This window comes from Python bivittatus, unplaced genomic scaffold, assembly GCF_059951505.1.
Source record: "Python bivittatus isolate LINGU-HERP-01145 unplaced genomic scaffold, Pbiv_v1 ctg000410_np1212, whole genome shotgun sequence".
Taxonomy (NCBI): Eukaryota; Metazoa; Chordata; class Lepidosauria; order Squamata; family Pythonidae; genus Python; species Python bivittatus.
Window position 1 is genome coordinate 3,200,215 of NW_028277067.1, and position 14,979 is coordinate 3,215,193.

General features: G+C 39.8%; 1 protein-coding gene across 1 annotated transcript in view; it reads left to right on the forward strand.

The window, feature by feature from the left end:
- EFCAB13 (EF-hand calcium binding domain 13) overlaps positions 1–14,979 on the forward strand; it is a 125,061-nt gene that overhangs the window by 48,442 nt on the left and 61,640 nt on the right. The window contains exons 32-40 of the mRNA XM_088143283.1: positions 1,258–1,401; positions 3,648–3,719; positions 4,833–4,973; positions 5,999–6,070; positions 6,156–6,299; positions 6,555–6,626; positions 11,185–11,298; positions 11,836–11,907; positions 13,321–13,425. Of these exons, the coding sequence (XP_087999409.1) occupies positions 1,258–1,401; positions 3,648–3,719; positions 4,833–4,973; positions 5,999–6,070; positions 6,156–6,299; positions 6,555–6,626; positions 11,185–11,298; positions 11,836–11,907; positions 13,321–13,425 (936 nt within the window). The remainder of the gene's footprint in view (positions 1–1,257; positions 1,402–3,647; positions 3,720–4,832; positions 4,974–5,998; positions 6,071–6,155; positions 6,300–6,554; positions 6,627–11,184; positions 11,299–11,835; positions 11,908–13,320; positions 13,426–14,979) is intronic.

The window sequence follows — 14,979 nt, forward strand, 5'->3', positions numbered from 1 at the left end:
TATGGACTTCTCAAGGGAGCTGGGTCTTTGCATAATGTGTCCAAAATATGATAATTTGAGCCTGGCCATTTGTGCCTCAAGTCAGAACTCTAGATTGATTTGTTCTATGATTGATTTGTTTTCCTAATAAAATCCATGGTATTCTCAAGAGTTTCTCCAATATCAAAGATCAAAAGTGTCGATACTCTTTCTATCCTGCTTTTTCAAAGTCAACTTTCACTTCTAAAGAATGTCACAGGGAAAAAAACATTGCCTGCATGATTCTGATTTTTGAAGTGACAGACATATCACAGGATCTGAATGTCTTTTCCAAGGCCTTCATTGCTGCCCTACCATGTGTTAGGCTGCAGTGTATTTCTTGACTTCTGGTTCGTTTACCGTTGATAGTTGATCCTAAAAGGCAGAAGCTACCTACCACTTTAATATCGTCATTGTCCATTCTAAGCCATAACTGTAGGCAGCAAATTTCCTTTCACTTTTAGCAAACTCACAGTCACCACAAAGTCACCAGTTCACATAAGAGAATTGTAACTTAAGAGTGACTTTTGGGGAAATGAGAACAGTTCTTGACAACAGTGACTTGAGCAATCTTTGCAAGACAGAACTCTAAAAACATTAAAGTTGAACCATATGTTTAACAGTTTCCAAGGCATAATCTCACATGATCTGAAAGGCAGTAATTCTTGTTATGATTCTTCTCATTTTTAAAACAAGTTTTTTCTTCTTTTCACTCCTTTGCCACATTTTTACACCTTAACCATATTTTTATTGAATTTATTTTTAAGTCCCAAAGTAATGTAATTTTTTTATAAATTAAAAATGTGAAAATCATAGCTAATAGTAATGGAATATCAGCAGGAATGGAATTCAGATAAAGATAACTTTTATCATCCTGCAAAAGCAAAGAGAGATCTGTCCAAGTGGCTTTACCAGGAAGAATATTTCATATAGAAAAAAGTTCAGCTGAAAAAGTATTTTATTACTTCCTTCTCTTTATTCTTTTTCTTTCATCACTCTCTGTCCTAAAACGCAGTACACATTATAATTAAGTGGGCAGTTATGACACACAGGGGGCTTTGTTTTGTTTGTTTAGAAATGCAAACTTTCTAATGAGTTTGAATGGTAGAACTGGTATCTTGCCACTTGTAAATATGTTTGAATCAGAGGTCTTTATATTCTTGTTCAATTTCCATTTCAGCCATCATTCAAAATACTTTGGTTTTCTTCAAGGCTTATGCTTGATCTTTCTTATGATAGCAATTCACTCTGCTGTTGAGGCCTTCAGCAAGATAAAGGATGGGACCATTGACCCTGGAGAACTGGAGTCCGTTGTAGACTCTCTGGGAATTCAGTTGGACACCACAGAGTTCCAAAATGCCTTAAAAAGTGCTGCTATACATGGTGAGTCTGCACTTCTTGCTCATTCATTCTTTAGCCCCCACCCACCCACCTACCCTCCCAGTTGGGCAAAGAAATTTACTTTAAAATGCTGTAGTATTCAGTTTCAGCAAAGCTGTGAGCCTGTGAAATGCTCGATAATTCTTGCCTGTGGCAAGAATTCAGCAGAAAGTAGACAGTAACAAGGTTCTAACAGTCAACCCTAACACAAGACTTGACAAATGTTACATTTCCCAGTATAAACTTCTAGAATGGAATGGAATGGAATGGAATGGAATGGAATGGAATAGAATAGAATAGAATAGAATAGAATAGAATAGAATAGAATAGAATAGAATAGAATAGAATAGAATAGAATAGAATAGAATAGAATAGAATAGAATAGAATAGAATAGAATAGCTTTATTGTCATTTCACCATACACTACACACCAAGTGCATAATACAATGAAATTCCGTCGCAATTGACTCCCAATTCGACCTGACTAAATACAATTTAAAATACCATGGTAACTATACAATGTACATTTTTACCATCTGGCAGCAGATTACATTTTACATTCTATAAAAACAAAAAAGCTTTTAATGAGCATTCAAAAGTCTAATAGCCTGGGAAACAAAACTGTTACTCAATCTGGCTGTCCTACATCGAATACAGCAGAACCACTTCCCAGAAGGTAACAAAGAAAACAGGCCATGATATGGATGGGAAGCATCACTGACGATCTTTCAAGCTCTAGACAGGCAGCGCGCATATGCTAGGTCTTGGATGGGAGTCAAAGAGATCCCAATTATCTTTTCTGCTGCCCTTACTACCCTCTGCACAGACTTTCTATCCGAGGCACTACAGCCCCCAAACCACATGGAAATACAATTTGTAAGTACGCTCTCTATAGTGCCTCTATAGAAAGTAAGGAGAATGGGGGATGGAAGATGTACTTTCCTCATCCGACGCAGAAAATGCAATCATTGCTGTGCTTGTTTTACCAGGAATTTGGTGTTAAGGGACCAGGTCAGACTGTTCGTTAGCTGCACCCCTAGAAATCTAACACTGCTAACTGACTCCACAGCTATGTTATTTATGAAAAGTGGAGTGTGACTACACTGGTTCTTCCTAAAATTTATAATAATCTCCTTAGCTTTTTCTACATTTAGAACCAGGCTGTTTTTATAACACCACTCCATTAAGCCCTTCACCTCCTTTCGATAAACCCACTCATTGTCATCCCTGATAAGACCCACCACTGTTGAATCATCCATATATTTCACAACGGAATTGGTGGTAAACCTAGCACAACAGTCATGGGTCATCAGGGTAAACAACAATGGGCTCAAAACACAGCCCTATGGGCAGCCAATGCTCAGAGAGATAGAGCTAGAGATATTATTTCCCACTCACACCGCCTGAGACCTCTCAGTAAGGAAGTCAAGTAACCAATTACACACAGGAGTACTGAAGCCAAAAGAACTCAATTTGTCAACCAAATGCTGGGGAACAATTGTACGGAATGCTGAGCTGAAGTCTACAAACAGCAATTGCACATAACTGTTCTTCTTCTCAAGATGTACCAGACTCATGTGAAGAACAGAGCGGATTGCATAGAAAACCTTATGCAGCCAATTTTTCCAAACGTTAGAGGACACCCTTATTTAGTTGCAATTGTTGTGAATGTTCCATCTCAAATGACCGAAAACAGACCTCTGGGCAATCTTCAGATCTGGGCATTCTTCAGATATCAGGATCAGCTCCAGAACTTTCTAGCCATCATACCCACTGCTGAGAATTTGAGAAATTCAAGCCCACATATTTTTGGAGAACACCTAGGTTGGAGAAGGCTGGCCAAGTACATACGCAATCACCCAGTGGTTTCAAGGGATCGTTTTCACTAGCGTGTGTTTCCAAACATGCCTACCATGGTTTACTCACTTAACCCAATTTTCTGGGTTCACATAAACACTGGACCATAAATTGATCACTCGAGCTATGTTTGCACAACATGCTAGCCTAAAAGGTGGTTGGCTAGTTCTTGTTTCTGTGTGTCATGTGCACACAGCCTCTTGGATCTTCTGTTTGAAACAATTGCTTGTTAATCTCAATGTATATAGGGCCCCTCCCATGTTCATTTTTCCTGGATTCTGATTAGCAATTTCTTAACAGTATAAGAAATAATCCAGTGATTCTATTATAAGGTAAGAAAAAGGTTTAGAGTTGTTGGTCTCTTTCAAGCTTATGAAAACTTGGTTTTTCAGAAACTGGAAAGGTCAGTTTCAAGGACTTCTTAATCAATGTGACAGCCAGTGAACGCTTCTCCGAAAGCTCACGTAAGTGGAAGCCACTATGGGTTCTACAAGTAATTAGTGAAAAGGGTCAGAAACACACACATAGTCAAATGCAGGCAAGTGAAGGATAAAAGGACCTGTCAAAGATCACAGAGGGTCCCCAAGGGAGGAGATACGCATGGTCATAAGTAGACAGATGGGGAGGATCCCAAAGGAGTAGTTAGTTGAGCCAACATATAGGAGTATGTATGTACAGCAACTATTCCTCTGTCAAAACAAAAACCCAGTTATGTTGGTGGGGGGCGGAGATTAAAAATCCAGAAGCACTACCTTTGAGACAACTAAAGTTTTATAATAATTACAAGCTTTAAGTGTTCTTAGAAGCCTTCGTCAGACATGTTGGTTGAAAGCCAGGAAGCCAAAAAGGTAGGAGGGAAAGAAATAGCTGGCTTTAGAGGCAAATCTACCAGTTCACTTTCTTAGATGGAGTGAGAGTCTCCCATCATAGAACTGGCTCATGTCCAATAAAGAGTGGTATTAGATTGTGCTAGGGATGTTTTCAAAGCTTGTTGGGAAGAAGAAAGAAGAAATAATGTTATGTTCTCATTTTCTGAAAATCTAAATTCCACTGCTAAAATCAAAATTGTTTCCACCTTGTGTGAGAAAAATAGATTCCTTCTTTCTGAAAAGCAGCAGAAGATTGACCTATGTGGGCAACCTTCATGTTTACAAAGCTGGAGATAATTTAAATTGTCTACCAAGCCAATTAAAGTTGAGTTGGGTAGATTGTTTGGTGATAGGAGGGAATTCAGTCTCAAACAGCAGTCTTGGCAAATATTATGCAACCATCCTGTGTGGAATCTTGTTGTTGAACAGTTAAATATAGTAATATTATTGAGCTGCAGTATAGAGTAAAACTCAATTGGCTTTTCAGATCTCATTGACAATCTGTAGTATATCTTTCCAAGCCAGCCATCTTACAGATGGTGCTGCCAAGCAGAGAAAGGCAGACTAAGCAGTTTGAGGGCCATCCTAGTGGGATGGAGAGTAAAGTACCTGCTAGCAGCAGTGCATTGATGCACAAATCAGATGAGAAGCAGACACAGCTTTTACCTGTTTGTGAAATTAAGTAAACAACTTCTCTGTTTCCAACAGTTTATGACATCTATGGCATTCTCTGCAGAATGGATACAGATAAAGTTGAGGTTTCTCAGCTGAAAGATGTGCTGGCTACGATTGGCATCACATTAACCAAGGAGCAAATGAAGGAGGCACTGAAGAACATGACAGTAGATAGTAAGAAGCTATTCTATACAGCTGATTGAGGCCTACATATTTGAATTTCTCTGATAAAATATTTAGAAACATTCTCCTTGAATTTCTATGAACACAGAAGTTTTAAAGCAATAAAGTAATGGACATTTTTCTCCCAACATACTCTCAAACCTCCTGAACATGACACTCCAGAAAATATGGGATATTTGATATATTTTTTTGCATATTTAAATTAACTCTTAGGAACCAAATCATGTGTTAGCAAATGTTCAGTTCCTGCTAAGTAAGTTTTCCATGTCTGTACTTTTATGTCACCTGTTTTAGAGTACAGACTACTTCTAGTGCTCAGACGTAATACAAAGCAAGCATGTTTTCCCTGAGTAATTATGTTCAAAATATAAACCAAACTCCATTCCTCCCTGCAGTAGCTGTGTAATACCAGGGACCTAAGGAAATTTAGTTTTCTAGGTCACCAGTACACTCCTGCCACACCTGCCAGGAGGATCAAAATTCAGCTGAATCAAAGAGGACACAAAGCTGTTCAGTGAGTTATGGGTTGGGTTATTTATGATGGGAAGCAAGCATCTAAAATAAGACCTTGCTTCAGTGATGGTTAAGTGTCAGTTGAGTAACTATACTGTTATCTCTACTGTCCCATCTTATCTGATCAGTGTTTCTCAAACTTGGCAGCTTGAAGATGTGTGGGAATTGAAGTCCATACAAGTTGTCAAGGTTGAGAAACACCAATCTAGAGCGAAGAGTTCAATACTTTCTCACTAGCAGTATTCACAGACAGCCTTGTGGTTCAATGTGAACAGAATTTGGGGTTTGTAATTGAGCCAAAGTCTTAATGAAGCTAGGCTGAGGTCTATGAACGGCCTTTGGGCCATAGCTTTTCCATTCAACCCTATTTGTATTTATAGGGTTGTATATAGCCTTAACATTTTTGCTAGTCAATGACTGAAATAAAACTGATTGAAAGTATAAATGTCTATGCGTTATGTTTCATTTCTCTTTTCCCTGATAAGATTTGCTTTCCCTTACAGGTGATGGGAAGGTGAATTTGAAAGAATTTATGAAGATGTTATCTTGCACACAGCGATACACTACACTTGTAGGCAAGAACAACCCTTTTCATCAATATTACACGCTTCATTGTAGATTGTTGCTTTTGGATGCCTCACTGTGGCACTTTTGTCTTAGACATGGAAGAAGCAGTGAAAACACTGAAGAGCATCAAACAGGACAAAATAACATTTGAACAGCTGGATTCCATCATGCGTGCTACGGGCCTTCAGTTATCTCAAGATGAAATCCAGAAAGCACGGAAATATGTTACCACAAATGGTATGACTTTTCCAGAAAAACTGGTCTTCAGCCTTGTTTAGCTTTTTCACTCAGCCAAATTTGGCTAAGTGCCACCACTTTCTGTGACATGATAAGTAAAGGGGAAGAAAAATATTCAGATGATTTCTTCTAGCAATGAACTGATTATCTATTTTGCAACAGATTTAAACTATTAAACTATTTATTAATTGATACACAGCGTTACTGTGTTGCCTATTTTCTTCTACTTTCATTAATTTGTTTATTTCTTTGCAGCTGATGGGACATTTAGTGTGAAAGATTTTATGTTTGGATTGACCAAGGCTCTGGGCTTTCCTGAAGCTGAAAGTAAGTTTAAACCAAGCTGTGGGTCATCCCACTTCATATGGTTAGAATTTTAGCTCTTGTTGTCTATCGATACACATTTTCCCAAATTTCATCTAAGCTTCCATCTGCGAAGTCAAACTTTTGCTACTCTATATACTCTATACAAGTTCTCATCTGCGCTTAGACCATAAATGATCTACAGAGGGTCTCTTGAAAAAGATTGCAAAGATTCTTCTTAGTGTCCCCTTTGCACTTTAAATAAATCCTTCCTGTATTGGTTTGCAAATTCTGATTTAAAATTAATAACATTTTCAGTTATGGATGCAGGCAGGTTTTAAGTTAAATATGGGGGAATTACTCACACTGAGGGTGACAGGATAACCCCTCCCATCCTGCTAAAACATGGGAGTGAAACTGATACCATATGAACAGTGTAATGATGTGACCCCCTCTTTGGTTGTGACCCCCCCTCTGCCAAAACCACCTCCATCACAAGCAAGTTGCCTTCATGAGATAACTTACTTTCATACTTGAAGGCTTTTATGGCTTTAGTACTAAACCTCTTTGGGCTATAAAAGCCCCATGAATACTATTAGAAAAGGGGAGCGATTGAGGATAAGAACAAGGAACTAGATCATGGATCAGATGGAATTAGGGAGGCAGTTTGATAAAGAATTAGGAGTTAGGAGAGATTCTCAAAGAAGGTGCTAGTGGTGAAGATGATATGTTGGAAATCCTTTCTCTGAACCCAGAGTTGGGAGGGCGATGCAGACTCTGTTTCATTTTTATGCAGTTCCTTTGGGTTTGGGAAGAACTTGACCCTTCATTTCAAAGCACTAAAGAAAAAATCAATTTAACATATGTAAATAATAATTTGGTGTTACTCTTTCTATCTAATGAAGCAAATTATTAGAAATTATAAGGACACTTCTACATAAGAATTTTGCATCAGTTTGAAAGCCACGCCAAACTTCTGTATTCCTCAGTAGAAGAGTTCAAGACCTGAGCTGATTTTCAAGACCCCACTACAAAGCTAGATTTTATAGGTCCTCTTTCTCCATTAGAGGGAACTCTTGTGTCACTCCTCCTCCAAGCTTCTGAGGTTCAGGTCCTGTAAACAGAATGCTGGGCAAATAGGCTTTACAGCTCCTCCTCATTCGCCCAGACTAAACAAGCAGGGGTGAAATTGCGAAGTGTACTTTCAATTTCCCTTTTCTCTTCAGCAGACCACCCTTGTAAAATACCATGATACTGATCTTTCTTTCTTCCCTCCCCTTTGTGTAGTATGAGAGTGAGAGAACTGCACCCACTGCAGTTCAGGTCAGTAATTTCCACTCCTTGTTCTCAGCATTTTATGTCAGCAGAATTAAAGACTACAGGTAGTCTTTGTTTAGCAACTGCCTTGTACAGCAACTGTTCACAGTTATGACAGTGATGAAAAAGTAACTTTGCGACCAATCCTCGCATTTACAACCTTTGCAGGTCTGTAAAGCAAATGAAAGCTAAAGTAAGATCATAAGCACAGTTGTGGTTTCACTCAGCAACTGCTTTGCTTAACAACTGAGTTGCCAGTCCCAATTGTCATTGCTAAACGAAGACTACCTGTAAAAGCAATTTGTCTGTCTCTGAGTGTTTCAGGATTGGAAACAGTGGTGGTGTGGAAGTGCCATAAGTGATCTGTTACTTGGATATTCTTTGTCCATACTCTTCCTTTTCTCCTCCTCCTCCTCTTCCTTTTGCAGGAAAGACAGTCCCTGTTAACAACCTGAATTCCATTCTGGAAAACTTGGGGATTAGTTTAACAGAGGAGGAAATGAATAAAGCCCTCAAGCAAGTTACAGTTGATGGTGAGAACTACAGGGAAACATGTTTAAGGTTTTAGTGATGTGAGAGAAGAAACTGGAAAGGGAGGCTAGAAGCTCATTGAATACCAAGCAGGAAGAACTTCTGGAGATCAAAAACAGCCTGGAGGCATGACAGTGCTCCCACATTCATCAGAACTGTTGGTGTTTTCAACATTTTTGGAGGCTCGACCATCAAACTGGGCTTTTTATTATGAACTTTTTTTTTATTTAAAGGGGAAAAAACCAGATACCTTTCTCAAAACACATTCAGCTACTTATTCCATGAATACCCTTGGAAACACCTTTAGCATATTCCCAAATGTCCTCAGTTTTACTTGAAGTGTTAATTTGCCCTTAGCCAGGTCTGTTACAGCTTTTATTCTTTCTGTTCTAATACCCATTAGATGTGTTCATTTTTACATTTCTTAATTTAGTTCCACCATGATCAATGAATTTTCATCTGAAAGAATTAAGGAGGTTAACTCAAAATAACCTTCCTCCATCTAGTGACTTTACAATGCCCAGAATTCCCAGCAGGTACAATATGAGAATTTGGGGTATTGCAGGTCCAGCATATTTGAGGGGGGGGGGGAGTTTTTCTACCATGTCTAGGTTAGTTGGTTTTAAACCGGGGCATTTATGGAGGACTCAAAAATCAAGATAATGGCCACATTCTTGCCCTGCCCTTTTTTACTTAGTTACTGGTTTTAAGTTAAAGTTTCACACTGCCTGCTTTGCTTCACCATTTTTTCTGTAGTTCCAAATGGGTGTGAAGTTCTTTGTAATTTGGATCCACTGCGTCTGGAAAAACCATGGAGTTTGCTAATGAAGCCAGGGATCACACTGAGAAACCTCTGCCCATAGTAACTGGAGAGGGCAGAGGTGACCACCCATGCTATGTCAACATTTCCATTTCTGATTCTTGAATGATGGGAAGCCCTTCTTCCCTTAAAATAACTAATTTTAGAATGGTGAAAATCTTTTCAAGGCCAGCCCTACTATTAAACAGACTGAAGTGTTCAGCTAGCTAAGTTTGGGGTAATAAGTGGGCAAGAGATTATTTTTTCTATGAATGTTATGGCTGACAGGCACTTGTGAGACGTTTTGCTTCAGGAGACACAGTAACATATGGTACTGTGAATTTTGACTGGAAAAAGGTACCATTGACTGTTAAATTTGCCTGCCAATGGCATTGTCACAGAGACTGGCTGCTTCCCTGCTGCTCATCCCCATCCCCATCTTTCTTTCCACATGAATCTTTTTCCTGCGTCCCAGACCAGAATGCAGCAAGGCAGAGTTCCTCAACCTTGGCAACTTGAAGATGTGTGAAGTTCAACTCAACCTCAACTCAACTTCAGCTGAAGATGTGCGGACCTGAAGATGTGTGGAGTTCAAGTCCACACATCTTCAAGTCACCAAGGTTGAGGAACCCTGCAGTAAGGCAGCCCCCACTAATACTCCAACACTGTTTCATATAATAATAATGCCTCACTTTGAATGCTGGGTTCTCTCTTTCCTGAAGGTCCCTTTTTAAAAAAATTTAGTGTCTGCAATGTAAGAACAATGTTCAAAATGTATTTCCCATGTGTGGTGTCCGGTTCTTCTCATTTGTCACTTTTGTAACCTCACGGTAGATGGAATGGTAAACCTGAATGGATTCATGAGCAATGTTAGAGGTATGCAGAAGCTCCCTCAATCTAGCAATGAGCAGTGGCTTGGATACAAAGAAGATATATGAATTATTTCTTTAATTGCTAAATGTAGAAGAGCACCCATCTCCATAAAGACTCTGGGAGGCATACAATATTAAAAACAGTAAGAACAATAAAAGAAGGAAAATAATGTTATATGTCCAGAAGAAAAACTATGTTCTAGTTTTTCTAGACTAAATATGGACTAAATGGACTAAATATGTCCATTCAGACTAACCTATACAATCCTATTAAGAGGTTCACCACCCACCCTAATCCAAGCCTGGAGGGAAGCCAGATTTTAAAAGACTTTTTAAACATAATCAGGGTGGGCACCACATAGATCTCTGGGGGGATTCTGTTCTGGAGGGTTGTGCTGTGCTAGAAAAGACCTGTTTGCTGGGTTTTGACAAATGACATTGTTTAATTGATGGGACCCAGAGCATGACCATTCTGTGTGATCGTAAAGGACACACAGAAACTACTAGAGATGGACAGTCAGGCCTTATGCTATAAAGGATTTTATATATGTAGTAATCAGCACCTTGAATTGTACCTGAAGCCAACTGGCAACCAGTGCAGTTTGTAGAGCAGCAGTGTTACACTGGCATATCAAGGCATCCCCATTACTGCTTGTGCTACTTCAGTCTGGACAAGCTGTAGCTTCTGTGTGGTCTTCAAAGCCAGTCCCATGTAGCTCACATTGCAATAGTCCACATGCAAGGTGACTAGGGCATGAATGACCAGCTAAAGAGCCTTCCGATCCTGAAACAGGCACAACTGGCACATCAGATGGATCTGTGCAAAAATCTTCTGGGTCATAGCTGCCATCTTCTACCTGCTCTTCGAGCAGGAGCTGCAAATCCAGGAAAATCCCCAGATTGTTCATCACTCCTGAATGGGGAAGTACTACCCTGTCCAGAACAAAAAGATGGAAAACCTCTGGAATCAGGGGTTAAGGTGAGGGAGCATATCTATGAAGTCTTGATGGCTGGTTAATTTTCTGAAAAATCTGGTCTTTGGTCAATTTATTTTGCTGTTTAGGTGACAAAGGGGACATAGTTGCTGTGGAAGATGTAGATTCTCTTTTGTCCAACATTGGGATCCACTTAACCAAAGAGCAGCTCCAAGAGGCATTGAAGAATGTGACTGTGGATGGTGAGTGGGAAGAGAGCTACGCTATAAGATAAAATACAAAATTTTACCACCTTGTCTTGCATGAATCTGCTTGGCCTGTAAGATGCCGTAGAGATTTACCTCTGAGTCTTCCTCTCTTAAAACCAGGCTAGTATTACAAAAACGGAGCTATTTATTTTCTGCTCCTATTTTGTGCAATTCCTTACTGACTGAGGCTTGTCTACTGAGAGTACAGTTTTCAGGCATAAGGGAAGAAAGTCTTTTTCCTAGGCTTTTGCTAATAGGCTCTTAGTCTTCTGATTGAGTTAAATCAGAAAGTTATGTTTTTAATTGAAATTTTAAATGTGCATTATATTTTGATCTTATTTTAATTACTTTTGTTAGCTGCTTTGAGTGGTAAAATATTAATAAATGTCACTTTAATGAAATTGAATTATTAATATCCATTTAATATTTTAAATGCAGTTAAGCAGATTTGCAAATTGTTGCACTCAATTCTTCCTGCTGCATTTGCTGCCAACATTATGAGCTGTCTTTCTCTTTTAAATGCCTGTGCAGAAAATGGGAAGGTGAAGATAAATGAACTGATTGAAAGTGTGGTTAAGACCCAGAGACAATCCCAAGCAGAGAGTAAGTGAATTTCCACGGTTGGATTAAAATTCTTAGGGCACGCTGGCAATATTTGGAAAAAGCAGCTGGGCCTGATGGGGTTGAAAAAAGAAGCAGCAGTTAGATGGCAAGGAGAAAAAATTAACACAAGAATCAGTGGGCTAAGCAAAAGGTACTTGGAACAAGGGGCATGTTTTGATTCTGTAGGGATACAGAATATTGTAATGGAAACAATTCAGCTTCTGGGGAGGCTGGTGTTTTTTTGTTTTTTTTTACATTTTAGATGTTATGGTTATGATGGTATTGGCAGCAGTGAATAGCTAATCTTTGCTGACTTTTCAGAAATCAAGGTTATGACTGAATATAAGACTCCTACAGGACAGAAGAGTGAGAAACCAGTATTTTGATGGTGTTGGCTCATTCCTTGTTCAATGAGTTTGATTAAATTAAGCAAAATAGTAAAAATGCACCAATAATGTCAAATGAAGAGAAAGTACAGATAGCCCTCGCTTAACAACCACAATAGGTACTGGAAAATTGGTTGTTAAGCAGGGCGGTCATTAAGCGAATCACATGACTAGACCCGATTTTAAGACCATTTTTATGATGGTCGTTAAATGAATCATGTGGCCATTAAACAAATCCATCTTCCCCTATGGACATCTTTAGCCAGAATTTGCTTAATGACCACATGATTCACTTAACAACCTTGGTGATTCACTTAACTACCATCATAAAAAAAGGTTGCAAATCGTGATCACGTGACTGTGGGAGGGTGGCAGTTTGTGACGGTTCGAGTCCAGCTTTTGTGTTACCAGGGTGAGCTCCTGTTTCCTCCCCTGTAAACCCAACAGTTCGAAAACTCATGTGAGTAGATAAATGGGTACTCTCACTCCAGTGGGAGGAAAAATGCTGGCGGTGCCTTGCAAAAAGGAGTTGGGAGCAGTTGCCGGTAAACGTGAAAAACTGTGCATGCCTGAAAAGGGTGCGAAGCAATGGAAACCCTGCCTCCTGCACTCGCCAGCTGGGCTCTGCTCTAGGAAGGAGGCACTGGCAAACCACTTCCGAAACACCTTGCCTTGAAAACTGCAAAGGACTCGTCCAAGCAGTCACTGCAGAGTCAGTAACGACTGAGCGCAGATTAAAAAAAAAAAATCTGTATGCATATTTACAAAATTTCTTACGATGTTGCTTGTCTGACTCTTTAATTTTAAGTTTTAGCATGGAAGACTTGCAAAGTTGCTTTAGGACAGTGTTTCTCAACCTTGGTAGCTTTAAGATGTGTGGACTTCAACTCTGGGGAATTCTGGGAGTTGAAGTCCGCACATTTTAAAGCTGCCAAGGTTGAGAAACACTGCTTTAGGAGCTCTGCTAACTATGTATGGAATGCCAAAGCTCTGGGAATATTTCCTGATTAAACTTTTTTCCCCCCAGAGGATGGGATTCATGTCCATAACCTGGACAATGTTCTAACCAATATGGGCATTTACCTAACAGATGATGACATCAAGGAAGCTCTGAATTCTGCAACTCCAAATGGTGAGGCTTTTAAATATTTTATATTACTTTCATTAAGGCTCACATGAGGTGTGTTAAATTAAACAAAATGCAATTGCATGTTCTTCTACTCTAGTTTGTTTTTATTCACTTAAGGTAGTTTTGAGCAATGCAACCCTGGTAGTGGGACAAGAGGAAACCCCCTGTAAATCACATGGAGCCATAAATGAATCCTTACCGTTGGCACTAATTCCTGAATTATCCTTGGATCAATGGTTTTCACCGACAAGGATATTCTATTTCAAGCAGCTCTTGGTGCAGAAGCAGTACTTGATCTGTTCCTTGCATTTTAAGGGGCCGTCTGATCTCTCATTGAAAGGAGGTTGCTCTGTCAAGCCCTCCAGAACTTCAGGTTTAGCTGTGGCAGGCAGTGTGAGAGGACCAGATTTAGGCCAGCTGATGCCCTAAACACAGCCCAATTATCTGCCCCTCAACAGAAGCAAAACTCTCATGCCATGAGACGGAAACAAGTGTGATATCTGATGACACCTTCCAACCAAACTTTTAAACTTGAGTCACTCACCAGGCCAAAGAAAACTTGTTTTAACACTGCAGATTATAATTGAACACGGCAGATAAGAACAATTACCAAAAAATGGACTAAAGTCAAGTGTGGCAGTGAAAGAGTTAAGGGCCTGATAGCTAGGGGGGGAAACTCCGTGGTGCCCCCCTCCCCTTGGGGCCCTAACCATGGGCTTATTTTGCTTAATGGTTAATCCATGTTACTCCATGACTGAGTAAAGATTCTGAGTGAAGAATTCAAATTCCCATAGGAGCTTGGAAAGGAAGGTTGATGGACCTTTCTGGCAAGCACAGAAACACTAACCATATAATCTGCATAATTGTTTTCAGAAAGGGAAGGGATGTATTTTAGGCACCCCACTGAGGAGTATAGGATGAGATGCTCCTCTCTGGCTAGCAAGCTGAGAGTCCTCTGTGCTAAGCTTTAGACCTGGAAGGAGAAGTACTGATTGCTTGTTGGTTCTCTGCAAGGGCTACAGATTTGCAGGCATGTAAACTGTGATGTCTCCAAACCAAATCCAATCAAAACAACCCTGAAAAAACCAAATCCAATCAAAACAACCCCGATCAATCCCAGCTGCATTTTCAAGTGGAATCAGAAGACTTTGGGGATGAAAAAAGGCTAGTTGTCTGAAAGTACCTCCAACTGCAAGCATTGTATTCCACCCCATACCCTCATTGGTATGGGAGGAGGCGGGGGATAGTGTTTTCATGTTCTTAAGATCCCTTGGTGTGGCAAAAGCTAATTCATTTGCAGAAAGCTGGGCAGCCTGGTGACCTCTAGGTGTTTTGGTTGAACTTCCTTACTTCCTGGGCTGATGGGAGTGGGAGGCCACCAAATTACCTATGCTTGCCTTTGTATTTAGAATATGGATAAATGCCATTATTCAAAAAGGATGGAGAGCTAGGAAGCTTAGGGGCAGGGGTGTCTGTGGGGAGGACCAAAAACGTCAAGATGGGGCCATGACCATGCAGTTGGAGTGCTGCTCCTGTTTTATGTGCAACACATATAAA